At 42.1% G+C, this 27,711-nt stretch overlaps 1 protein-coding gene across 1 annotated transcript in view; it reads right to left on the bottom strand.

Moving 5' to 3' along the window:
* ZRSR2 (zinc finger CCCH-type, RNA binding motif and serine/arginine rich 2) overlaps nt 1-25,295 on the bottom strand; it is a 61,975-nt gene extending 36,680 nt beyond the window's left edge. Inside the window, exons 1-8 of the mRNA XM_082246526.1 lie at nt 25,193-25,295; nt 22,131-22,210; nt 15,575-15,644; nt 15,306-15,411; nt 13,165-13,248; nt 7,073-7,111; nt 6,725-6,840; nt 5,889-6,102 (exon numbers count right to left, since the gene is read on the bottom strand). Coding sequence (XP_082102652.1) covers nt 5,889-6,102; nt 6,725-6,840; nt 7,073-7,111; nt 13,165-13,248; nt 15,306-15,411; nt 15,575-15,644; nt 22,131-22,210; nt 25,193-25,236 — 753 coding nt within the window. The 5' untranslated portion in view covers nt 25,237-25,295. The remainder of the gene's footprint in view (nt 1-5,888; nt 6,103-6,724; nt 6,841-7,072; nt 7,112-13,164; nt 13,249-15,305; nt 15,412-15,574; nt 15,645-22,130; nt 22,211-25,192) is intronic.
* Nucleotides 25,296-27,711: the final 2,416 nt, after the last annotated feature.

Raw genomic sequence — 27,711 nt, 5'->3', positions numbered from 1 at the left:
ATTAATATAATATTGTTTATTTTTCTATTGTTCGGTGACACTCTAATGTAGTCTCTCATCGGGGATGGAGGGGACTCTTTCTATCAGAGACTCTCCAATAGGCACAGAGAGGGCCTCTGTAAGATAAACCCCCCTCCAGGTCCCATTAGACTCCGTTGTAGTCTCTAATGGGGCCTGGTGGGGGGTCTTTCTAACATAGACTTTAAAATACACACAGAGATGACCTCTGTTCGAGAGACCCCCCTCCAGGTCCCATGATACAACCCCATTGTAGTCTCTAATGGGGCCTGGTGGAGGCTCTTTCTAACAGACTCTCTAACAGAGGCCCTCTCTGTGTTCCTTGGAGAGACCCCCTCCAGGTCCCATTAGGAAAGGGGAGGAGTTAGTAAGATGACCACGCCCACACGGGGGGCGCCATAAATATTTCTGCACCCAGGCGTCTGTTACCCTAGGATCGGCCCTGGACCTGGGGGAGTAGTGGCACTGGACAGCAGAAGATACCATATAGCAGCACTAATATCACAGATGATAGAATAGACCAAAAAATAAAAAACAAAATAAGTCATGTTGGAAATCAGGTTAAACCGATCACAACTGGATAGGAACATTTGGGTTCCATCAAAATATAGGGAATTGCACGAAGATACACATGAAATAACGAGAGCGGTGTACAAGACCTGGGATATGCTATATAGGCAGGCCAAGTGGAAAAATACAACTCTCTGTTATGACTATTAGTAGGCACAACATATTTTATACCTGGAATGGAGAAACAGTTTGGTGGTGGGATAGGAGATTTGGGATTAAAAGAAATTACACATTATGGGGAAAATTAAATAATTTCATGATTTTGACACAATGGGAAAGCTGAGACTAAATTACTAGAGTTACATGCAATTAAAAACACTTTGTAAGTTGTTTGCCCCAACCCATCAGAAAAAGAGATGAACCTTGTGGAAAAACTCTAATCCATCAATAAAAATAAGACCTAGTTTGTCTCAGGCATATAAGATGTAAACGGAGCTGGTGGGAATGAGGACACTTACCTTTATAGAAAATTGGGAGAGAGAAATAGGATTTGGTTAGATGAGCACGAGGAGAGATTCGTGCTGAGAGCTGCACATTGCACCGCTAAAGACAAAACACCATTGAGTTGAAGTATAAGTTCCTTTCGAGATGGTATATAACACCGGTCATAGCACATAGCTGTCAGCCAGTGAAGTCAAATCTGTGCTGGCTAGGATGCCAGATGGTGGGTGGGCACAATGATTAATGTCTGGTGGGAATGTCCCAAGATTCACGAGTTTTGGTTAAAGATACAATTTAGCAATACAATTAAAGAAGAGATTATTATGGATGACCCCTGGACATGTCTATTCCAAAGAACAAATAGATCTTTAAAACAATATAGAAATTTGATAGTCCCAAACCTGCTTAATGCAGCAAAGGGGACTATCCCAAAAAATGGATTGAAATAGAAGCACCTGCTGTAAAGGAATGGTATGACAGAGTAGAATACATATACGAGATGGAGTATTTGTGTAGTAGAGACAAAGAAGAAGAAGATTGCTTCTCAAATAAGTGGAAAAATGAACTGATTTAAAAAAACTAGAGAATATATAGATTTATGGAAAGAATAGGGGAGTGATTAAAGAGTAGAATTTGCTAATTTTCCGAGAAAGGAGAAGTAGGACTGCGATTCCGGAGTGGAATAGATATGGGGGGGGGGGGGATGGGGACATGGGGGGAGGGGGGTCCTTAGGATTTGCAAGAGAAATTATGATTTTGTAATATTTGGAATTTGATTGCCTTTTTACATGTACTTGTAAAGTAAAGGAATACAAAACTATAATTAAAAAATTGTCCAGCAAACGCGCCTGACCTAAACCCCATAGAGAATATGTGGGTTATTGTCAAGAGGAAGATGAGACACCAGACCCAACAATGCAAACGAGCTGAAAGCCTCTATAAAAGAAAACTGGGCTTCCAAATACTTCAACAGTGCCACAGGCTGATGGTCGCCTTCATGCCACGCCACATTGATATAGTATTTCATGCAAAAAGGAGCCCCGACCAAGTATTGAGTGTATACTATATTGTACAGGGACAAACTTTACAGTAAGCCAACATTTCTGTATTAAAAATACTTTTTTTATTGTCTTGCGTAATATTCCAATTTTCTGAAATACAGAATTAAAAAAAAAAAAAAACTTGAAATATATCACTGTGTATAACGCATCTTTTGAATTGAAATACTAAAATAAACTTTTTGATATTCAAATTTTTTAAGATATACCTGTAGGTGTTATTTAGCTAAGACTGTTCCCCGGCCCCTTCCACTCCGTTCAGAAGATCCAATACTTCTGGGTATGGAGGTGTCCCTGAGCGCATATGGCACAGAATCCATGACTCATGGCTTACACAGGACTTTCCATTGCTCACAATGAATGGAATCTGATGACTCGTATGAGTGAGCTGAACCGAATGGAAGGTAAGTAATGCATTTTCTAACTGCAGCAGAATGACCTAAAATTTGAAGACAGTAGTGACCTCAAATATCGCTAACAAAATAATTAAACAATTGCTGCCATTGTATCTTGTTAATGCTGCCAGTTAGTAAGAGTGTAGATCCTATTTTTCAGGTACATGTGATGTAAAGTGTTTTAGAGACACATCTCCAACATATTCTGTTTGATTTTCTAGTTGCTATTGATTTACAAGGAATCACAGTGAGGAGTCGGTGGCCTTGTCCAGAGATGAGGCAGGACCACAGTACCGTCACTACCTAATGGCACATTGCCTTGCCTGCCAAAAATCTTTCAGGGTCTTTTGATCAAACTTCCAGAGAAGAATGGGGAAACAGTTCTTAAATAATTCATCTGTCAAGCTGTCACAGTGAAACAAACAACAAATACTAAAGAAGTGACATCTGTAGAACTGGAACTAAACAACTCAAGTACAAAATTCAAAGTAGAAATCAGAAGGATAGATGTAATCATATAGACATCTGTGTATTTATGTATATATAAACACACACCTCTGTCATCATGCATTGAGACCTTAAATGGCCTAGTGGAGCAGGTAAGAACAGACACCATTTTCAGACAATAAGGCACCAGACAGTATATGAGCTTTTCTACTGCTGCATTTAAAGCTCAACTCCAGGAATTACAAAAAAAAAAAAAAAAAAAAAAAAAAAAAACATCCTTATTCTGAAGGTTGCAAGATCCAGCTGTGCCGTCGGTCCCCCCAAAACCATTTTTTCTAAGATGCTCTGAGCAGCAGTCACATATCAAGTACAATACAGGACCAATGGCCTAAACTAGTGATCCTCAAACTACGGCCCTCCAGCTGTTGCGGAACTACACATCCCATGAGGCATTGTAAAACTCTGAGATTCACAGATGTGACAATGCATGATGGGAATTGTAGTTCCTGAACAACTGGAGGGCCATAGTTTGAAGACCTGGCCTACACAGAACTAAAAGACAGTTGGGGTGCCTCTTTGACGGGGGGGGGGGGGGGCACAGGAGCAAGTCGTACACCCTATTCTTCATCCCACAGTGTTAAAAACTAAGGAGCACTGCTGGGGTAGGTTTTTTTTTGGAATTGCTCGAGTTGGTCTTTAAAGTAATATATGGTTGTAGTTAGTGGTTTCAGTAACAGCTCCCTACTAAAAACTTTAAATTCCCAACTAAAAAGTTAAATGGAATATATAGGGATTTTACACATATTTCCTTTTTATGGCCAGGTAAATATCACATTTGCATATGAGTTTTATGTAATATTTGCACATCCAGAAGATGGCGCTTGTAGATCCTTTCACTGTCCTTTCTACCTACAATATGATGAAGAAGCCTGTTTACAGAGGTGAGTATATAAAGCTGACATTTACACACAGAATTTGATGAATCTATTCTAGAGGAATGGTCCCTTGCACTCTGTACAAAGATTAAAGAGACAGCTGTGTGTGTGTGTCAAAGGCAGTTACATCTGTTCTACTAACACAGAGTCCCTGGGCATCACGTGTTAAATGTTTATTTGTAAAAACAAAGATTTTATACCCTGAACAAAACCTCCAGAGATGAGACAAGTGTCCTCTCCTGCACCTAGTCTCATCCCTGGCTTGGCAGTTTTCTTCTGATTATTATATAATTAAATGAAAACAAAAAGGAAAAAAAATATACATGATATATTTTACATATAGAAACAAATATTTTTATAAAATACACACAGTATAAATGCTGTGTATAATGTTAAATAGATGAAGTCGTAAAGTTTTTTTTGTAAAACACATTTAATGTAGGTTGAGATCTACATCCAGTAAATGTTTTTGAGATCATATTGAAATTGTGTGTGCCAATTAGGATCTATATGCATATTTTTTTAACAATCTAAAATTTACAAACACTTCTACAAAAATTGGACATACAAAATTAAATTGTTCCATTTTTCAAAAATGTATTTCGTTTTGGTGCTTTCTGAAAATATATGGTCGGGGGGGGGGGGGGGGGGGGATCTTGGACAAACTTTGAAGCCTGTGATATGAATGTGAAAAAAAAAAGCAGTCTCTTAAGTGCCGGTTCACACTTATGCGATGCGGGAAGGCTGCGAATTCGCAGCCTGTTCCCGCATCGCACACGCACCCCAGGCAGTTCACACTGCCATATGCGATACGCTGGGGGTGTCAATGTAATCTTAACGACACCCCCAGTTTGATCGCATATCGCAGTGCGATCGTGCAGTTCGCACAGGATCGGATCGCACAAGTGTGAACCGCTGTGCGATCCGATCCTGATGCGCCTCCTGTGCGTGTTTGCTGCGGGTGCGATGCGAATTTAGCCATACAAACTGTATGGCTAAACTCGCACCGCACAGCCGATCGCATGTAATGTCGGAGCAGTGCGCTCCGACATTACATGCGAACCCCGCACACGCAGAAGTGTGAACCGGGGCTGAAGGTGAAAAGTGGAAGTCAGTGCTCAACAAACAATTTAAACTTATTTTAACATTCTGGGCATATAAATTACAATGTCAATGCACAGGCACTGACACACTCTTTATTTACAGAACATAGTCAGGAAATTCTGTAGTTGCTGCATGACTGACACCTGCAGGCCACAATTAAAAATGGTTTTCGAATTTCCAAAACTCCTTTTATTAAAGTGGAGTTCCACCCATTTTTTTAAGTCCCTTTAGATCATTCAGACTTTAGTAATACATTTCACAATCGTAGTCTTTTTTTTTTTTAAACGCAAATACCTTTTATTTTATTTTTTTGTCCGCCGCTGTAATGGCGGACGCTTCGGCGATGATGTCATTCGGCGATTTGCAAGGGCCTCTGGGATAGCACCGTGATGTATCCCATAACTCCTTGCGAATCGCCTAGGGACGAAATATCGCGTTATTTGCAGGCCAGAAATTACGCGAATAGGCGGACTTAAGCAACAATTTACATACAGCTGAGATCAGAGACTGACTGCGCATGCGCACTGGGACAGAGCATGCGCAATGGGACGCAGTAACAGCTGATGCATTACGTAATTGCACAGGAGGGAGAGCCACACTGTGATATTACTGCGCAGGAGCAAAATCCGGGTGCATACTGGGTAGCCAGCTGCACAGAAATCCCGGAAATGAATGCGGGAGGGCTTCAGATGACCACAGCTAGAATGGAACCTGCCTGCTTCTGACATCAGATAAGTAAAACCTTTTTTTTTTTTTTTTAATAAAATAAAACAAAATGCATTATGACTGTATGATTATCTTCATGTACTTGATTTTTCAAAGCTACAGGCGTCTTCAACTAAAAATTGTTTAGGGGACTGGAACTCCGCTTTAAGGAAAACAGAAATGACCTGGAATGAAAGTATTATGTGGAGTATTACCTTGAACTGGATGAGTTGTCCAACACTCTTAAATTCAGGTATAACATCATCATAGAATTCTAAAAACTGCTGGTAAATTTCTTCTTCTCCATATTCCAAGCTGGCGTCTGTGTCGTAATCATCCCGTCTGCACTGCTCCATACCAAACGTAATAAACATGCTACGGATAAGGAGGGTCTGGCTTGAAGAGGGGAAGCAGTGCTTGCGGGAACACCTGTGTATTAGGGCAGAAAGATGCAGAAGCCGATGGGGATTATCATTTATAAATTAAAACGGAAGTCCACCTAAACCTATATTTGTCTTGAGTGAGCTGAATCACATACTGAAATCTGTAGCCCATCATGAATTCTCACTCTCTGATGCATTATCAATAAATTAAAATATAAGATGTGTAAAAATTGCAGCAGGTGCCACGCTTCAGGTCAATGATCTTGCTACTGGAGGCCCTGCCAATAGAAGTGGGTTATTATATCCCCTATCTATTGAAATCAAAGTGCCTTAGAATTTAAATGCCAAAAGTGTTAAAAACTCTAGTAAATGGTTTAACTTCTTGTGAGGAAAAAAGAAAAACACATAAAAAAAAATAACTGCAACCTCAAGTAAATGTGCACTGATAAAGAACGTGGTAAACCCTGCAGCTTTACATAAAGAGAACCAGTCATGAGTCATGACTGGGCTTATTAAAAAAAATCTGAAGATTTGTTTAAATTATTCTGAGGGTGAGCCTGCGATCAGGGACACCTTGAGTCCATAAAAATAAATTTAGAAGGTTTTGAAAGTTCAAGAATATTTACAACTTCTACAATAATGAACATTGACAGGTTTTTGTCAATTACCTTTCACCAAATCTACAGGATCCAGTTTTGAGGTAAAACGGGCAATTAGCTCTGTCTTTTTCTGTGCCATAACCGTCTGGTGCCTCTGGATTGTGCCATGTGCCACCATTTTCTAACTGCGGAGGAAACAGACATGACAACCATAAAAATGGGTTTGACCTTTGTGTTCTTACTGTTATTTTATTTTTATTAGCCAATTCTATGAATGTAATAGGTGCTGAAACTCAGACTGGAACTTATCACACTTTAAATGAAACAAAGTCTTAGTTGAGCTTCACTTTAGATTGGCCAAGCAATATCACTATCTTTGTATTCTTCATCAGGCCCAGATAATGACAAATATCTTACCTGACTCTCTGCTTCATCCAGCATCTTCTGAACGGCCTCCTAGAAATGGTGTAAACACAGGGCTAGTAAAAACCTCCATAGTGCACAGTATCTGCATCAGGAGTTAAGAGAGTCTAACATGTATAATATACACAAGAAAAACACTAAATATTTTTACTGTAATTATACTGTATAATACAATTGATAAAAAGACAACAGTTCATAATCTAATTTACAAGTCTCCCTGCTAACAGAATACAAAAACTCGGTGGGGAATATTCCCCCATCCACACTGAGTGTGTGGCTGGGGTAATCAAATCCATTTTCTTTTGTTTAATCGGCTGGTTGAATGAAAAAAACCCGACATCTATTGGCTGCCAAACACAATCACTAGAACATATTAATGACAGCACAGACTAACATGCAGACAGCAGCAACGAGTTGTTCCTAGGTTGAATTACATACAGCCTGTTCATTCTGACACTGAATCTCATTTAGAACCTTTCAATATAATAAAAGCCAGTACAATATGGATTTTTAGTTTGTCAGGACCTACCGATTCACTTTTTGCACTACAGTACATCAGAACATATTTTGTGCGTTTTATGGTTTAGAAAAATTGTGAGAAACTCCAAAATAAACTGAAGCAAATATAATAGTTATTGCCAGGGACACCATTATATTTAGTAAAACATACAGTATCTCACAAAAGTGAGTACACCCTCACATTTGTGTACATATTTTATTATCTCTTTTAATGTGACAACACTGAAGAAATGACCCTTTGCTACAATGTAAAGTAGTGAGTGTACAGCTTGTATAACAGTGTAAATTTGCGGTCCCCTTAAAATAACATAGCACACAGCCATTAATGTCTAAACCGCTGGCAACAAAAGTGAGTACACTCCTAAGTGAAAATGTCCAAATTAAGTCCAAAGTGTCAAAATTTTGTGTGGCCACCATTATTTCCCAGCACTGCCTTAACCCTCTTGGGCATGGAGTTCACGTGAGCTTCACAGGTTGCCACTGGAGTCCTCTTCTACTCCTCCATGATGACATTACAGAGCTGGTGGAGGTTAGAGACCTTGCGCTCCTCCACCTTCTGTTTGAGAATGCCCCACAGATGCTCAATAGGGTTTAGGTCTGGAGACATGCTTGGCCAGTCCATCACCTTTACCCTCAGCTTCTTTAGCAAGGCAGTGCCGCTAGGTTAGAATACTGCCCTGCGGCACAGTCTCTGAAGGGAGGGGGATCATGCTCTGCTTCGGTATGTCACAGTACATGTTGGCATTCATGGTTCCCTCAATGAACTGTAGCTCCCCAGTGCCGGCAGCAATCATGCAGCCCCAGACCATGACACTCCCACCACCATGCTTGACTGTAGGCAAGACACACTTGTCTTTGTACTCCTCACCTGGTTGCCGCCACACACACTTGACACTATCTGAATCAAATAAGTTTATCTTGTTCTAATCAAACCACAGGACATGGTTCTGGTAATCTATTCCCTTAGTCTGTTTGTCTTCAGCAAACTGTTTGCGGGCTTTCTTGTGCATCATCTTTAGAAGAGGCTTCCTTCTGGGACGTGAGCCACGCAGACCAATTTGATGCAATATGTCTATTTCCCAAAGACAACCTCTGGATATGACACGGAGCACATGCACTCAACTGCTTTGGTCGACCATGGCGAGGCCTGTCCTGTTAAACCGCTGTATGGTCTTGGCCACCGTGCTGCAGCTCAGTTTCAGGGTCTCTGCAATTTTCTTATAGCCTAGGCCATCTTTATGTAGATCAACAATTCTTTTTTTTTCAAATCCTCAGAGTTCTTTGCCATGAGGTGCCATGTTGAACTTCCAGTGACCAGCATGAAAAAGTGAGAGTGATGACACCAAATTTAACACACCTGCTCCCTATTTACACCTGAGACCTTGCAACACTGACGAGTCACATGACACAGGGGTGGGAAAATGGGAGGGAAAATAGCTAATTGGGCCCAGTTTGGAACATTTTCACTAATTTTTGTTGCCAGTGGTTTAGACATTAATAGCTGTGTGATGATTTTAAGGGGACAGCAAATTTACACTGTTATACAAGCTGTAGACTCACTACTTTACATTATAGCAAAGTGTCATTTCTTCAGTGTTATCACATGAAAATAATAAATCTTTACAAATATGCGAGGGGTGTACTCACTTTTGTGAGATACTGTAGCTCCTTCAGAACTCTTTTGCAAGTATAGTTAGCCTTTATGCCACTGGGATTCAATAAAAAGAAAAAAATATAATAAGTGCAGAGTTGTGTCCCCAACATTTACCATGCTTTAAAAAGGTTTTGTGCTAAATAAAATATAAAAACGAATTGCTGGGTACATCCATATATACATTTTGTGTTTCCCATCTAAAGTGTACAGCAATGCCTATATGTCCAAGAAACCAACTTCTACACCAATATGCCAGTATGCCTCAGAGTTCTGGAGATACACCCTAGTGAAAACTTAAAATGTAGCATGGAATTAAGCAAAATATATATGCCCAAATATTTTCTCATTCCACAGTTAGCCAAAGAATTTTACACTGTATTGTGTCCATCTGTAAACTGAAGATATATAAAAGCGAATCTGGAGCAAGTGACAGACTGGGTTTGTCTTAATGCAGCCCAACAGAGTCTCTTTACAGACACAAAATATGCACGCCTTTTATTCATTCTAAATATGCAAGCCTCCAGTTATTCTGAAATAGCAATGTAAAACACCAATCGGAGCCCCAACTGCCATGGGCAAACACCCTGGAGGTCCTTCATAACAGTTCCGAGCTCACAGTACAATGAAGCCGAGGGTGCATGACACAATTATAATAAAATGGAAAGAGTCAGATAGATTCAGATTGGGAACAGAGGATTAAACACTGTACAGTACTGTAGCACTACTAATAAGGAAGCAGAGTCTGTACGTGTTTAGAGAAAATATTACTGCTTTGTAAACAAATACAATTGCAAACTAAAGAGAGAAGTAAGTATTTTAAAGCACAATTTTTAAAATTACACATTGAAGTAAAATTTATTTTTTTCAAATGTATGTCTTAAAAAAAAAAAAAAAAAAAAAAAGTAAATGTTTGGGCAACTATAGATCAAAATCTAAACCTATATTATATACTTACAGGCTGCTCTTTTTGGCATGTGGAAACAAGTCTATATGCAAACATTTTATATTACTTAAAGTGATAAACATTTTATTGGAATATCTCAGATACTTTCTGATAAAAAGATACATCTCGGTGCAGTGAGGCTTGGTAGGCTTAGCATGTGAAAATAAGGTTAAGGAATCATTTTTTCAAACATGATGAACTATGTTGCCTTGCAATACAGGATCATGTATCAAAGATAATGTTTTAATAATAGATTTACAGTGCCTTGAAAAAGTATTCTTTATACCCCTTAAAATTTTCCACATTGCCTTGTTACAACCAAAAATGTAAATGTATTTTAAATCAGATTTTTTGTGATCGACCAACACAAAGTGGCACATAATTGTGAAGTGGAAAAATGTTTTACAAATAAATATCTGAAAAGTGTGACATGCATTTGTATTCAGGCCCCCGAGAGTCCATACTTTGTAGAATCACCTTTCACTGCAATTACAGCTCCAAGTCTTTTTGGGTAGGTCTCTCCCAGCTTTCCACATCTATAGAGTGACATTTTTGCCCATTCTTCTTAGTTCAAGCTGTCAGATTGGATGGAGAGCATCTGAACACCAATTTTCAAGTCTTGCCACAGATTCTCAATTGGATTTAGGTCTGGACTTTGACTGGGTCATTCTAACATGAATATGCTTTGCACTAAACCATTCCATTGTAGCCTTGGCTGTATGTTTGGGGTCATTGTCCTGCTGGAAATTGAACCCCTGCCCCAGTCGTAAGTCTTTTGCAGACTCTAACATGTTTTCTTCTAAGATCGCCCTGTATTTGGCTCCATTCATCTTCCCATCAACTCTTACCAGCTTCCCTGCCCCTGCTGAAGAATGGTGGGGATGGTGTGCTCAGGGTGACGTGCAGTGTTAGTTTTCTGCCACACATAGCGTTTGCTTTTAGACCAAAAAGTTCAATTTTGGTCTCATATGACAAGGGCACCTTCTTCCACAGGATTCTCGCAGGCTACCCCACATGGCTTCTCGCAAACTGCAAATGAGACTTCTTTCGGCTTACTTTCAACAGTGGCTTTCTTCTTTCCACTCTTCCATAAAGGCCAGATTTGTCCTGTGGACAGATTCTACCCCCTGAACTGTGGATCTCTGCAGCTCCTCCAGAGTTACCATGGGCCTCTTGGCTGCTTCTCTTATTAATGCTCTCCTTGCCCGGCCTGTCAGTTTAGGTAGACGGCCATGTCTTGATAGGTTTGCAGTTGTGCCATACTCTTTCCATTTTCAGATAATGGATTGAACAGTGCTCTGTGAGATGCTCAAAGCTTAGGATATATATTTTTTTTTTAATATAAACTAACCCTGCTTTAAAAACTTCTCCACAACTTTATCCCTGACCTGTCTGGTGTGTTCCTTGGCCTTCATAAAAAAACTGTATGTTCACTAAGGTTTTTTTAACAAACCTCCGAGGGCTTTACAGAAAAGCTGTATTTATACTGAGATTAAATTCCACACAGGTGGACTCTATTTACTAATTAGGTGACTTTTAAAGGCAATTGGTTCCACTAGATTTTAGTTACGGGTATCAGAATAGAGGGGGCTTAATACAAATGAATGCCACACTTTTCAGATAATTGTAAAAGATTTTCAACAACATTTATCATTTTCCTTCCACTTTACAATTATGTGCCACTTTGTGTTGGTCTATCACATAAAATGCCAAATAAATATATTTTCGTTTTTGGTTGTAATATGAAAAAATTTGGAGAATTTCAAGGGCTATGAACACTTTTTTCAAGGCACTAATATATATATATATATATTGGTCACTATATCAACAGTCGACTAAACATAATGCAATTATTTTATTCACTGACTATAAAGATCAGTCATTGGAAAAGGTTTTGCACAAAACCAGGCGCAGCAAAGTAACAAAAAATACTTTTATTGTGAAACCTACTCAGTAGCTTCCCAGGAATCCAAAAACCTGGTGTATTTGGTAATTTTGTCTGTAGTAGAACATTCTGACACCACCTTACACCCCCATAATACAAAGTGTATGCCCCTTTGCCTGCTAACAAGATGCTTTATTAGCAGGAACTAGCCAAGGTTAATATGTCAGGCCGATCAATTTCCCCCATAAAAGGTTTACTTTAAAGAAAGTCTGCATTTTAATAATACATTAGGGGAATTCAAATGGGCTTTTTTGTGCACTAAAGTGAATCCTTCTCCCTAACATCAACCAGCAACAAAAAGTAAAACTTTTCCAAAAAGAGTACAAAACCCCTTTAAATACCTATTGTTAGATATACGGTCATTAATACCAACACATACTGACTGGCAGAGCTGAGGTTTGTTGTTCCACCTCAGTTGGAAAGTGTCAGGTTGTAGAAGACATAAGAATTATCAGGTAGAATCTTCTCAGCTTGTTTAAAGGCTATTTTACACAAGCAGTTTTGTAGCAGAGATTGGTTTCAACTACAGAATCTCCCTTAAATTTTATTTTTTCTAAGAATAAGTGAACTTCAGTCAGCTCAAGGTTGATGCAGCAGCAATTTCTGCGGTGGCCCAGCTAGCTACAGAATCACCTTTAGTAAGCTATCCTACTCTCCTAAGAAGCTGCTAATCTTTGGGGCACATCAAAGAATCAAAGCTGCATACACAATCATTGCAGCAATCTAGAAGAGCACCACTGTATTTATTTACATGTAACTGGAGAAAATACCAATAGAAAGGTTTAGCTGCTATAAATCCCTGCTTTAAGGCTGCTGGAGAGCTATGAGCCTTGGCAACCACATCGTCTATCGGTCTCAGTGCAGTATGGATGCGCAAAAGATACTGGATAGTCGTTCGGGACAACACAAGTTATCCAAGGCACTTCTTAGAGACGTGTTCTGGGTGTTCATTTAGGATACAACAGACATCTGACTAGAGCTGAAGCAGGATATAAGTATTTTTATCCTCCTAGTGCAGGAATCACCTCTCTTTCTCTCTTCTTCACTTCTTCTGGAGCTTCTGCTCTCTCTTTCATCTCCTGTTCTCTCCATTCCTCTATCATCCGTCTCTATGGGAAATACAAACATCATTATTTACACTGAACCAAAAATGACTGCAGTAAGACTCACATCTAAATTACATTGTTAAAATAAGCTTCTGGGTCTTAATCAGGAAAACTGCACGATGAGCCACACTGCAATGACATCATGCATAATGAAGTGGTATCATAAATAGGAACATTGTACACAGAAGCAACTCCCATGTACGTATTAGAATCACATCATATGAACATTTTGTTCAACATGCCTGGTCATGGCCTTGGGCATGATTTCACTGTTTTTATTTGGTTTGCATAGGGAAAAAAACAGCATTTGTTTTACCTTCCATACACAGCTTATGTTTTTAAAGGGAATTTGTGAAGATTTTTAAGAAAATAAAGAACTGCTGCTTTAAAGCTTTCATCCTCACCATTACTTGCTGCTTAGTTCAAACAAATATGCAGGATAGACATTTTTAATGGTGTTGGAGAGAACATCTGGCTCGCAGTCTGGGCTCCAATTCATCCCAAAGGTGCTCTATAGGGTTAAGGTCAGGACTGTGCAGGCCAGTTAAGTTCCTCCACCCCACTCATCCATGTCTTTATGGACCTTGCTTTCTGCACTGGTCCAAAACATATGGTGGGGGGGGGGGGGGATTATGGTGTTGGGTTGTGTTTCAGGGGTTGGGCTTGGCCCCTTAGTTCCAGGGAAGGGAACTCTTAAGGCATCAGCATACCAAGACATTTTGCACAAATTTCATGCTCCCAACTAAATAGGAACAGTTTGGGGATGGCCCTTCCTGTTCCAACATGACTGCGCAACGGTGCACAAAGCAAGGTCCATAAAGACATGGATGAGTGAGTTTGGGGTGGAGGAACTTAACTGGCCTGCACAGAATCCTGACCTCAACCCGATAGAACACCTTTGGGATGATTTAGAGTGCAGACTATGATCCAGGCCATCTCTCCAACATCAGTGCTTGACCTCACAAATGCGCTTCTGGAAGAATGGTCAAACATTCCATAGACACACTCCTAAACCTTGTGGACAGCCTTCCCAGAAGAGTTGAAGCTGTTATAGCAGCAAAGGGTGGACCAACTCAATATTGAACCCTATGGACTAAGACTGGGATGCCCTAAAGTTCATGAGCGTGTAAAGGCAGGCGTCACAATACTTTTGGGAATATACTGTACGTTCACATCGGTTTTTCAACACATTGCACTGATGTGCATTTTTTCAATGGGTTGCATTGCAGGTTTTTTTTAAATTGTTAAAAACCGAAGCAAAAATAAATTATTTTAATTTTCCCGAACATGTGTTGCAGCACGCTGTGTCAAAATAAAATGTGTTGCATTTGAAGGCAACATGTTTAAATTTCATCCACTGCACACATCACAACTTAACAGAGCTTAATGGAAACAATCAGTTTTCATTGCGCTTTGTCTGCATTCAGCAACAAAGGCCAATGGAGCTCAGTGTATGTGATGTGAACAGGCTGTAAAGGCACGATGATCTGACAACATGGATGTTACACCTCACACTTTCTTTTGTACTTTAAAGTTAGGTTGCTCTATACCAGGCATGTCCAACCTGCGGCCCAGAACCCCAGGCAATGCTGCCCACTGCCCCCTGACAATTTTTTTTTTGCTGGGGAGGAAGGAAGTCGGGTCGGGGGCATGGCCACAGCGGCTTCCAACTAACGATAGGCAGAGGCTGCCTCGGAGGGCGGAGGGGGGGGGGGGGGGGGGAAGTGAGCATTTGCAGTGTTTCTGACTCCTACCACCATGACCACTTCAAAATCAATGAAGTAGTCATGGTGGTTAGAGTGTTCCTTTAATATCTCTCAGAAGAAGTAAACCTCCGTATACTGATTCCATTTCATTTGATCATCCTCTAGTTGTGTTAAATTAGTGCGGGGGGGGGGGGTATTTTGTTACTTATTTACCTTAACTATAGTATATATTTTATATGCGGCCCGAGAAAATTTCTCTACACTCAATGTGGCCCAGAGAAGCCAAAAGGTTGGACACCCATGCTCTATACCATATTGGCCAAAAACGAAAATCATTAAAAAGTTATTATGTACCTCCTCTTCGTCCCGTTTCCTGGCTGCTTCCTCCTTTTCTTTTTTCACTCTGAATTCTTCTTGAGATTTCTGCTCTCGAAGAAGCCATTCTTCATGCAACCTCTGCCTGTATGCCCAACGATATCACAATCCACAACAGTTATAGTTAACACACCACATTTACTGTTAATCATGAAAACAAAAATAGTTAGCACGATATTTTACTCTCATCCAAATAGCGAATGCCAAAAAAAAAACAATTTAGAACACAAATTTGATATGTGACAGACCTTTCAATCTCATACTGGAGGTCATCCTCCTCTTCATCCTCTTCAGCAGAGACATGACCTTTCTTCTCTTCTGCCAAAACAGAAAAGTATCATGTTTATCGGTTTAAAAAAAAATAGGTCTAAAAGCTGGAGTCCTGCTTTAAGTAAATAATTTTTTTTAATTTTCCGGGAACAACTTTAAACTTTTGAATCCCCCCCCCCCCCCCAAATTTATGGGTACAAATATAAAACCAGTACCCGACAGAGGCAGACAAAAAAAAAAAAAAAAGAAAAGAAAACTCTTCACAGAAGATCCAATCCTTCCCCGCTCTAAAAAATAAGGGTGTGTGTAATATATATATATATATATATATATATATATATATATATATATATATATATATATATACACACACACACCTGTATCTGTAGCAAAATCAACAGATAAAAATAGACCCAAAGTTCAGGCTGCTCAAGCTGCTTCATCTATCAAAAAACTTGTCAAAATTCACACACTGCAACCACAGATCTGGTCTTAGAGCCGGTTCCCATACAGGCGACCCGACTTGCTGGGGCGACCTGTGAAGTCACGGTGCACAGCGCGCACAGCGACCTCGGAGCGACATGCACGGACTTCATATCATTGAAGTCAATGCAGGTCGCCCCAAAGTAGTGCAGGACCCTTTTTCTAAGTCGGAGCGACATGTTTTGCTCCTATTAAAACGGGTCCTGTGCTAACCTATGGCAGGCGACCGACGCTGACCAAGTCGCCTCACAAGTCGCCCCAGTGTGAACCGGCTCTTAAAAGGAAACATTTACGTTAAAATAAAAAATAAAATAAACAAACTTTTTGCAGGTACAAAAATTTATTTTTTTTTTTTTTTTGTAGGAGCCTGGAAAGCATTGTATCCGTGATCAAAAGATCACAAGTGCAACGCAGGACTCCTACAGACTGCCAGTGTAAGCTTACATGGTTCGGGCAGGGAGTTTCACATAGACAGGAAGAATTAATTAACAACAAGAGAGCTCAACAGGGCCCTGATAGTTCATTGAGAATTACAAACTGACAGCTGCAAAGACTGTCAGTACTTGTAGTTTATTCTGTCACAGAGCTCTGTGAGTAAATGACGCAGCCGTGTGGCGGAGTTCCGCACGGCCGCACTCTTTTTCATACTGACAGTAGGTACAGCCGTCACAAGGAATTTGGTGTTCAGGGAGAGGCTGCAGGATCATGTTACATGGTCCACCCTAAAATGTGTGAAATGTAACATTCTTGAAGGTGAACTTATTCTTTAAAATAGAACTAAAGCCAAAACTTTCTTTTATTTTGGATAGAATAAGGGAGGGTTATAACCGGTCAGGCTTTTTTTTACCATTGGGGAGATTTAGTTAGGTCCATATATACTGGATTACTGGAACCATATTTTGTGGTCTGATGAGACCAAGATAAACTTATTTTGTTCAGATGGTGTCAAGGGTGTGTGGCGGAAACCAGGTGAGGAGTACCAAAGGGAACCATGAATGCCAACATGTACTGTGACATATTGTAGCAGTGCATGATCCCCTCCCTTCAGAGACTGGGCCGCAGGGCAGTATTCCAACATGATAATGACTCCAAACACACCTCCCAGATGACCACTGCCTTGCTAAAGAAGTTGAGGGTATGAGTGATGGACTAGCCAAGCATGTCTTCAGACCTAAACCCAATTGAGCATCTGTGGGGCCTCAAATAGGAGGTGGAGGAGCGCAAGGTCTCTTAACATCCACCGGCTCGGTGATGTCTTCATGGAGGAGTGGAAGAGAACTCCAGTGGCAACCTGTGAAGCTTGAGACCGTCTGGATAGGACCAGTGAACGCGGAAGCGGTACCGTCCTGAGTCCAATCTCGGATCTTGAGTCTTTATGCCTGTTTCCATGTCCTTGATGTAAGTGTGTCCACCTTATTTTTAAAATAAACCGTTTATACGTACTTCACTATCCTGGCCATTCCTTTGTTTACATATCGCTGAGGAGCGTAAGAAGGAGGAGGAGTGTGGAGTTCTGTGGTTTACAGGCGGTTGGACTACTCTAGAGGGCTTGTTCTTGTACGCTTGGATACTGATCGCATTGATTTATCCTGCTTGCACTGACCCCCTGTAATTAAGGGGTCTGTGCTTTCTGGTAAGCACACTCACACATTGGGTGCCTATATGGTGAAGGGATTGAAGATTTGTTATGTGAAAAGAGTTTTTATTCCTTGGAGAGTGTACCTTTATCCATCTATTCGCCTATTGGGACTTATTATGAACTTTTGATGCACTTTTAATTGCACTCTTTTTAGCATCTATGTTTTTATAATATTTGAGAATTTTGTCATTATGCACTTTATATGGTAATTTTAGAGGTATTTTTTTACCACAATTGCACTTTAAGGTGAGCGCAGCTTAGTACACCTTGTGTGTATCATTTACTATATAATAAGCACTGTCTTACATCAAATTTTTTGGAAAACTTCCCTAGAGCTTCTAGCTTGTCCACAAAATGATGGGATAATGATTTCCTGTGATGGATAAAAGTCCATCAACACTTTAGGAAGAAAACCCGGATCCAGAGATAGAATTACTCCATCGGGCAGAATGGAGCAGTATGGCTATTGACATGACTTGTAGTTCGCTGATTCTTCTAGCCGTAACCAGCCCCACTAAGAGCACTGTCTTGTAGGGTAATATTTTTAACATACCTTCCTCTAACTGCTCAAAAAGGCTGTTTTGAGAAACTCTGCAGTACCGTAGAGAAATCCCATGGGGGAAACTTATTGGGCCGCAGCGCTCTACTTCTTGAGACGGCCTTGATGAATCTCCTTAACAGAATATGTTCTTCCAATCTGATAACTAGAAAACTAGACAATGCTGCCACCTGAACTCTCAAAGTATTGGGGGCTAACAGCCAGAATAATACAGCCAGAATAATCGGTCCAGAAATCCTGTTATTGTCCCTTCACCCCTTCTGACAATACCATGTTTTTTTTGTTTTGTTTTTTTTTTTTTTAAACAGGTGCCGCTCAAAAGCCAAGCCATCAGAGAAAAAGACTGCTCACCTGTGGGTGGTATAACTCTCTAGTAAATCAATCCTCTCTGGAAGCCTCCAGGGTGTTGCTATTGACAGTTTCTGTAGAGCGGCAAACCATGACCTTTTTGGCCAAGCTAAAGCTATCAGAATTTTTCGCTCTTGGGGATTTTACTTTCAGAATCACCTTTGGTATGAGCCTGAACGGAGGGAAAGCGTACAAGAGATCCTCTGCCAATGAAAATGCAAAAGTATCCGGACTCAGACTGCGAGGGTCATTGTAAATTGAGAAAAAAAAGTTTCCACTTTCACATGTCTGAATGAGGCGCGAACAGGTCTGATAGAGGACGACCCCCCCCCATCTCCGAGATTGCCTCGAACACTTCCTGGTTCAAGCTCCATTCCGTATGACAAATCGGCCTGAGAATTTAGCTACTCCTTGAGGTGAATGGCTTCCACCCATGTAAGGATCAGTTTTGCCACCTCCATGAGGGAGGAGGCCCGCATACCTTCTTCTTTGTTTATGTAGGACACTGCTTCCACATTGTCCAATAGAACCAATATATGTCTTCCTTTTATGTTGGGTCCAAAAGAGAGAAGAGCTTTCCATACTGCCTTTAGTACCCTTACATTGGAAGAGTAGGCGCCCTCTGATCTCTCCCATTTTCCCTGTGTAGCTAGATGTTCCATGTGGGCTCCCCAACCCAACGCACTCGCACCAGTTATCCAGACTTGATTTTCCTGCGTCCAAGATCTCCCTTTCGACAAGTTGTCTTCCTGCAGTCACCAATGCAAAGACTCTTTTACTTGATCTGGCAGGGTACTTGGTCGTTCAAGGTACCCTGTTGCCTGTTTCACACTGACAGGGAGAAATTCTGCAGTATTCTCATGTGTGCTTGAGCCCAGTAGATTGCTGGGATAGATGCCGTCATCGGGCCCAAAAGCCTCATCATTTCCCTGATGGATACCGCCTGTCTCAGTAGGAGATTGGAGGTTTCTGTCTTCAATAGATATTTCTTCTCTTCTGGTAAATATATATTTTTGCTTCCACTGAGTCCAGTATGTAACCTAGGAAGACAAACTTTTTGCGATGGTTGCAAACTCGATTTTTCGGAGTTTACAATCCACCCCAGTGGTTTATTGTGTAGGTTAAGTTTTTCTCCAGCTCCGTGGATGACTGCGAATACCAGCAGATTGTCCGGGTAGGGTAATATCAGGATACCAGAGGTCCTCAACCCCTGTAAGGCTTCTGCCAGGACCTTCATGAAGATCCTGGGAGCAGATGCCAATCCGAACATGAGGGCGGTAAATTGAGCACAGATTGTCTGGCCTGGTCCTTTCACCGAAAACCTGAGGATGGGTTTGGAGCAGCCTCTGATCAGAATATGCAGTTATGCAACTTTCAGATCGATCGTCCCCATGAAAGCTTCTCTGAATAACCGCTCTCTTAATGTGAAAATCGTGTCCATCTTTAACTTTTTATACACAACACTTTTGTGCACCAGCATCCCACACCTCCTTTAAATAACCTTGCGCCTTTCTATTCATGGCATCTTTAAGCGTCCCTGCGTCTTCAAAATATAGGTCAGATTTTCTGGCTACTTTGGACAGAGCTGCATCCAGCTTTGGACATTTTTCCCACAGCACCGCATCTTCTTTAAAAGGAAACCTTTTCAAATTTCTGGGGGGGGGGGGGGGGAAGACTTTTTCTGTCTTCCTCCACTCCTGCGGTATGGTATCTTTAAATGCAGCGTGTTAACGGGGAACATTCTTGCCTGTTTTGATTGTAAACTTGCACAGAGTTTATCATGTACTGACAAACTTTGACTATTTTTTTCTTCTAACTCCAAAGTATTGTATATAATCTTCAGTAAATCTTTTGGGGAACAGAAATTTTTGCACCCGACTTGCTTTTTCTTCCCCCTTTTTCCACACTAGAATCTTCACTGGAGTTGTCCTCCAGCTGTTCTTCTATGACCGGTGCAGATACATGGGCCTGAGGTGCTGTGCTAGCATATGAAGTACTGGGCTGAGATGCGTCCGAACGACCCGACTGTTACAGAGAAGATCTAAATTACTTGAACGTTTTAACCATTTCTGTATTCATGGTGTCTAGCAATTTTTTAAACATACAGCTAGTTTATTTTTTTAGTTAGAGCCTCAATGAAGTCTTGGCAAAGCACTTTTTTCCAAGTGGATGACAACTTTTATTTGCACAAGGCACATTTCTTTTTGGGAACTTCCCCTGGGGTCCCTCCACCCCCCCCCCCTTGCATCTTAAAGGTACCAGGGGGCCCCAAATTCCCCAGCTGCACTCTACAGGGACACTGCCCCAGTTTAGGAAAGGCCAGGAGGCTCCTGCCACCTAGCACAGAGGCCTGACAGCATGAAGTTTTCTCTTAAAGTGATCCTGTCTGGCAGAGGAAACACGAATTACCGAGGGTCTCTGTCGCTCATCTGTATTTAAACTAATGTGGATTGTGTTTCCTGTGCTAGGAGGGAGGAGCCTCTCAAAGCAGTCCTGGAAGATGACTAGGGAAAAAAAGTTTTACTTCGTTATACTTTAACAGCTTCAATACGTGGCACTTTCACCCCCCTTCCCAGACCAGTTTTTAGCCTTCAGCCCTGTCACACTTTGAATGACTACTGCACGGTCATGCAATGCTGCACCCAAAATACATTTTTATAATTTTTGCCCCCCACAAATAGAGCTTTCTTTTGGTGGTATTTAATCACCCAGTGGGTTTTTTATTTTTTGCTAAACAAATTAAAAAAAGACTGAAATGCTTGAAAATGAAAACTTTTTTTTTGTTTGTTATAAAATTTTGTTTTCGCCCTGACAGGCACTGATGGGCAGTGATGAGGACACACTGATGAGGAGGCATTCATGGGCACTGATAGATGTAATTGATAGGCAGCACCGATGAGAAGGTACTGATGGACACTTATCAATATCTGTGATTGGCACCTCTGATGGAGGCTGCGCTGATAATCAATGTGCTGATTATTAGCGCAGAACTCCCTCAGTCAGGAGAGCCGCCGATCGGATTTCCTCTGCTCGCGCATCGTCAGTGCGAATGGAGTAAAGCCGATTACCGGCACTTCCTGGTAACCGCTGTGATAGGCTCTTCAGCATGCGATCAGCTGTGACCAATGTCATAAGCTCTTTACCAAGATCGGAGATTCGGTGTTTCACAGCGACACACAACCGATTGCTGCTCTGCACGCCCGAGCAGCTTGTCCTACTGGACATCATATGATGCCCAGTCAGGATAACTGAGCCACCTTGCGGACGTCATCCAGCAGTAGGCCAGTAGGGAAGTGGTTAAAGGATATCTAAATCCAAGAATTAAAAATGTGATACGTTACAGCTTACCAGTCCCTAGTTCGGTTTAACCTGGAAATCCTGTGCATGTCACTTCTGCAATAAAGATTCTGCCTGCTTACAGTTCAGTCATTTTATACTTTAGTTCTGCTTTAATTAGTGGAAATTCTCACTTTCGTTAGAAGTACAAAGCTTTCAAATGACAAACCTGCTTCTCTTAATTTAGCAAGAGCTTGTCTTTTCTTCTTTCGCTTTTCCTTCTTCAGAAGAGCTCTGGTTTGTTTGTGGCTGAAAAAAAAAAAAAAAAAAGAATTCAAAACTAAAATAAAATTAATTCAGTGCATGTGTTTATTAAGGTCTATGAACACATTTAAAGTAATGATAAAGTCTCTGAGTTCACACTACCAGCAAGAATGAGTGGGTGCTGCAGCGATCACCAGCTGGACACTGGATCTATCACAGATACATACAAATTCGCCAGCACACCAAGGATCTTTCACAGCAGTCTGAGGGAACTTTTTATTGCAAAAGGATCACATAAGGATAGGTGCAACACTTCGGAGTTACACATGCCTGACGAAGTGCCGGCCGCTCCGAGGTCGCGGGGCGAGCAGCGCGCCGCGACCTGTGAGGTCGCCCGGCGAAGTAGCGTCGCCCCAGTGTGAACGGGGCCTAACAGTCCATGGCCAGAAGGTTGGGGACCTCTGGTGTAAAGTAAAGATGTGTATACTGACCTAATCTAAGGGTGCTTTGGTCCGGTCACGTTATCTCCCCAGCAGGCAGCTTCAATGTAAAGAAAGAACAGCAGACAACGGATGCCCCATAGTAAGTCTCTGGGTGACATCATTGCGCAGGCTCTGCACCCATTGTTGGTGATCTCTCCTCTTCCCTGAGGCCAGTCACCGAGATCATGCCATGACAAGACTAAGGCCCCTTTCACACAGGTTTTTACGATGCAGTCCGCCTGTCCGTTTTTCAGGCGGACCTAATCAGATGCTCTATTCACCCTATGGGGCAGCAGATGTCAGCTGTGACATGTCCACTGACACCCGCTGCTATCTGATCCGATCCTGCCCGTGAAATCTAGACGGATGGGATCAAATGGACAGGCGGTCCATTTTCTTCCGATCTCCCATAGAGAGCGGGGCTCTGACAGTTACGTCTCTGCTGCTTACAGAATATAGTCAGACTACGAGCATGGTACAAGAGATGGTCAGAGACCGCAGACATGTAGAAGAATATAGTCAGAGACTGCAAGCATGGTACAAGCGATGGTCAGAGACCGCAGACATGTAGAAGAATATAGTCAGAGACTGCAAGCATGGTACAAGCGATGGTCAGAGACTGCAGACATGTAGAAGAATATAGTCAGAGACTACAAGCATGGTACAAGCGATGGTCAGAGACGGCAGACACACAGCAGAATATAGTCAGAGACTACAAGCATGGTAGAAGAGATGGTCAGAGACCACAGACATGTAGAAGAATATAGTCAGAGACTACGAGCATGGTACAAGAGATGGTCAGAGACCAAAGACACACAGCAGAATATAGTCAGAGACTACAGGCATGGTACAAGAGATGGTCAGAGACCACAGACCAGACACACAGCAGAATACAGTCAGAGACTACAAGCATGGTACAAGAGATGGTCAGAGACCGCAGACATGTAGAAGAATATAGTCAGAGACTACGAGCATGGTACAAGAGATGGTCAGAGACCACAGACCAGACACAGCAGAATACAGTCAGAGACTACAAGCATGGTACAAGAGATGGTCAGAGACCGCAGACATGTAGAAGAATATAGTCAGAGACTACGAGCATGGTACAAGAGATGGTCAGAGACTGCAGACACACAGAAGAATATAGTCAGAGACTACGAGCATGGTACAAGAGATGGTCAGAGACCAAAGACACACAGCAGAATATAGTCAGAGACTACAGGCATGGTACAAGAGATGGTCAGAGACCACAGACCAGACACACAGCAGAATACAGTCAGAGACTACAAGCATGGTACAAGAGATGGTCAGAGACCGCAGACATGTAGAAGAATATAGTCAGAGACTACGAGCATGGTACAAGAGATGGTCAGAGACCACAGACCAGACACAGCAGAATACAGTCAGAGACTACAAGCATGGTACAAGAGATGGTCAGAGACCGCAGACATGTAGAAGAATATAGTCAGAGACTACGAGCATGGTACAAGAGATGGTCAGAGACCGCAGACACACAGCAGAATATAGTCAGAGACTACGAGCATGGTACAAGAGATGGTCAGAGACTGCAGACACACAGAAGAATATAGTCAGAGACTACGAGCATGGTACAAGAGATGGTCAGAGACTGCAGACACACAGAAGAATATAGTAGAGACTACGAGCATGGTACAAGCGATGGTCAGAGACTGCAGACATGTAGAAGAATATAGTCAGAGACTACAAGCATGGTACAAGCGATGGTCAGAGATGGCAGACACACAGCAGAATATAGTCAGAGACTACAAGCATGGTAGAAGAGATGGTCAGAGACCACAGACATGTAGAAGAATATAGTCAGACTACGAGCATGGTACAAGAGATGGTCAGAGACCGCAGACACACAGCAGAATATAGTCGGAGACTACGAGCATGGTACAAGAGATGGTCAGAGACCGCAGACACACAGCAGAATATAGTCGGAGACTACGAGCATGGTACAAGCGATGGTCAGAGACTGCAGACACACAGAAGAATATAGTCAGAGACTACGAGCATGGTACAAGAGATGGTCAGAGACCGCAGACATGCTGCAGGACAGTGTCAGGGGCTGGGACTGTCAGACAGGGGACATGCTTCAAGAGACAGTAATAAACTGGAGACACATGACATGAGAAGGGCAATGGGGAAACACAGATCCGTGTCAGCAGGGGCCCGGAGGGCGGCATGACAAGTGCCAATGGAAGGTTTGGGCACCAGGGCTGACATAAAGCAGCAGCCTTCTACACATAGAATACTCACCATTACAGGTCACTACTCCATCACCCCACTACATATGACAAGCAGCCTGTGTGTATACATGTGTAGAAGAAGACTGCTCTGCTTCTTCTAGAGTTCACCACCCCTGTATACAGGCAGGGGCCTACACCCGGCTGACAGCTCTCTCCGGTCTAATGTCCTCACACACCCTGCTATAACTCCTATGGCTCTCCCACCTCACCAACCCTTCATACATACTGCCATACACGCTTTATTTGTATCTAATAAACACACTCCGAGCTCTTACCTCACCCGCTCCACTTCCCTACTCCCCACTGCGGGGGCCGCCATCTTTGTTTAGCTCCCAGCAGCGCACAGCAACTACGGAAGCCGGTGAGGGCGAGCGAAGGTTAACGCGCATGCTCAGAACTCATGAGCGCATGAGACTGCCTGGTATATCGTATAGGAAACGCGCGTGCGGTGCTCTATCAGAATATCGCTGCCCATCAGAAACTGCAACGGAAGTGACGTTGTGAACAACATTGCCTATTGCGCATGCTCTATGCGTTCCAACATGGCCGCTATGCGTTCCAATAGGTTTCCCAATCTGACAGAAGACGAAGGCGGCAGCGGACATCTTCTTACACCCAAGAAAGTCTTAAATTTCACACTTATTTTAGTAATATACACTCACCTTATATAGTAAAATAGACTATTTCACTGTAACCTAGTGAAATAGTCTATTTCACTATATTATCAGTATGGCGCTGAGCAGTGCGGGGTGTACCAAGATGGCCGTCGCCAGAACACCTGCAGGCTTGTCGCTGCATATACTGTACTATAAAACTAATAATACTATAAAAATTAAAATGTAATACTGGATTTCAGTATATAAGGTCCGTTTACTGCTACTATAAGTGTGAAATTGAAGACTTACCTGGGTGTAAGAAGATGTCCGCTAAATCCATCATGTTCTGTCAGATTAGGAAACCTATTGGAACGCATATCGGTCACATTGGAACACATGGCGCATGTGCAGTAAGCATTTGTCGCTCAGAACGTCACTTCCTTTACAGTTTCTGATGAGTAGCGGTATTCTGACAGAACACCGCCACCCCTCAGATTGTGTAACGGAAGTGACGTTCTGACTTAAAACACTTACTGCGCATGCGCCATGCGTTCCAACATGCTTTCCATGACGAATAGTGGTAATCTGATAGAACACCCATGCGGACATCTTACTACACCCAGCTATGTATTGAATTATTGAGTAATTTTAGAAACAAAGTGAGCGTATGTAAATATAGTATCTACATATCTCTGATGCTGTTTTGATGTTACATATTGAAAGAAGTGGGACGCCAGCTGTAGGAAGGTGGCAGAGGCCATGTTGGTACACCCCGCACTGCTCAGCACTAAACCTTTATGCTTTTAAAATTAAACATCCAAAGAGCATCAAAGATGACAATATACTATATTTATATACTCTCACTTTATTGCTAAAATTACTCTGAAATTTAAGACGTAGCAGGGTGTAGTAAGGTGACCGCATGGGTGGGGTGTTCTATCAGATTACCACTACCAGACATCCCAGGTCTCCCGCGACTTGCGAGAGGCTCCCGCCTTCGGCCGGCGGCTCACAGACACCCGCAAGTGCCGTGCGATCTGCTGTCTGCCGTGGGAGACTTAGGATGTCTGCAATCCCCCGCTGTGCAGCTATTTAGAAAATAAATGTCTCCGGGCCCCCTGTGTTTGGTGGGAGGGAGAACAGTAAGTGGACTATTTTATCAGTTTCGAGTTATGCAGATTAATCCGCCACACTGTGTATCTCCCAGCCAGCAAGGAGGGGGTGGGGCCAGGAGGTCCAATGGCGCTCTGACCCCGCCCCTTGCAGCCTGTGTGCTCGGGGCTTGGGAGGCCATGGGGTAGGCACTGAAATCGGATTGGGAGCGGCAGGTGGCATCACTGAGAGCCTGCAGATGGTGAGCCAGGTGTCCAGGAGCAGGTAGATGACACTCCTCACCAAAATATATCCAAAAGCTTTTGGGACTTACTGCACTTATGTTTATCACATGAGATTGTCCTCCATAAAAAGTGCCACCCTCCTGAAATGAGTGTGCCACCTCCCGGAAATTAGTTTTTGCAGGTTGACTGACTACCCGTCAGATCATGAAGTGTTTGGAACGCATAGCGGTGTGGAACACATGTTGGAACGCATAGCGTATGCGCAGTAAGTATTTTTTGGATGGAACGTCACTTCTGTTACACACTCTGATGGGTAGCAGAAATCTGATAGAACACCGCTACCAATCAGATTGTGTAACAGAAGTGAGGTTGCAACCACAAAATACTTACTGCGCATACTCTATGCGTTCTACGGCACGCTATGCATTTCACACACTTCTCCACTTCATTACCAACAGAGTCCATCGGATTGTTTGACAACAGCAGCATTAGACATCTTACTACACCCAGCTACGTCCTGAATTTCAGAGTAATTTTAGCAATAAAGTGAGTGTATATAAATAAATATGGTATACTGACATCTGTGATGCTGTTTGGATATTTCATTTTGAAAGCCAAAGGTTTAGCGCTGAGCAGTACGGGGTATATCAACATGGCCTCCCCCACCTTCCTACTGCTGCCGTCCTGCTTGTTACAAAATGTAACATCAAAACAGCATCACAGATGTCAATATACTATATTTATTTATATACGCTCATTTTATTGCTAAAATTACTCTGAAATTCAAGACGGGTGTAGTTAGATGTCCGCTGCCACTGTTCTATCAGATTACCGCTACCCGTTGGATCATGAAGTGTTTGG

Source organism: Pelophylax lessonae (genome assembly GCF_965119305.1).
Source record: "Pelophylax lessonae genome assembly, chromosome: 2".
In the NCBI taxonomy this organism is placed as follows: Eukaryota; Metazoa; Chordata; class Amphibia; order Anura; family Ranidae; genus Pelophylax; species Pelophylax lessonae.
Note: the sequence above shows the minus strand (reverse complement) of the source record. Positions and strands in the feature narration are given on the sequence as shown.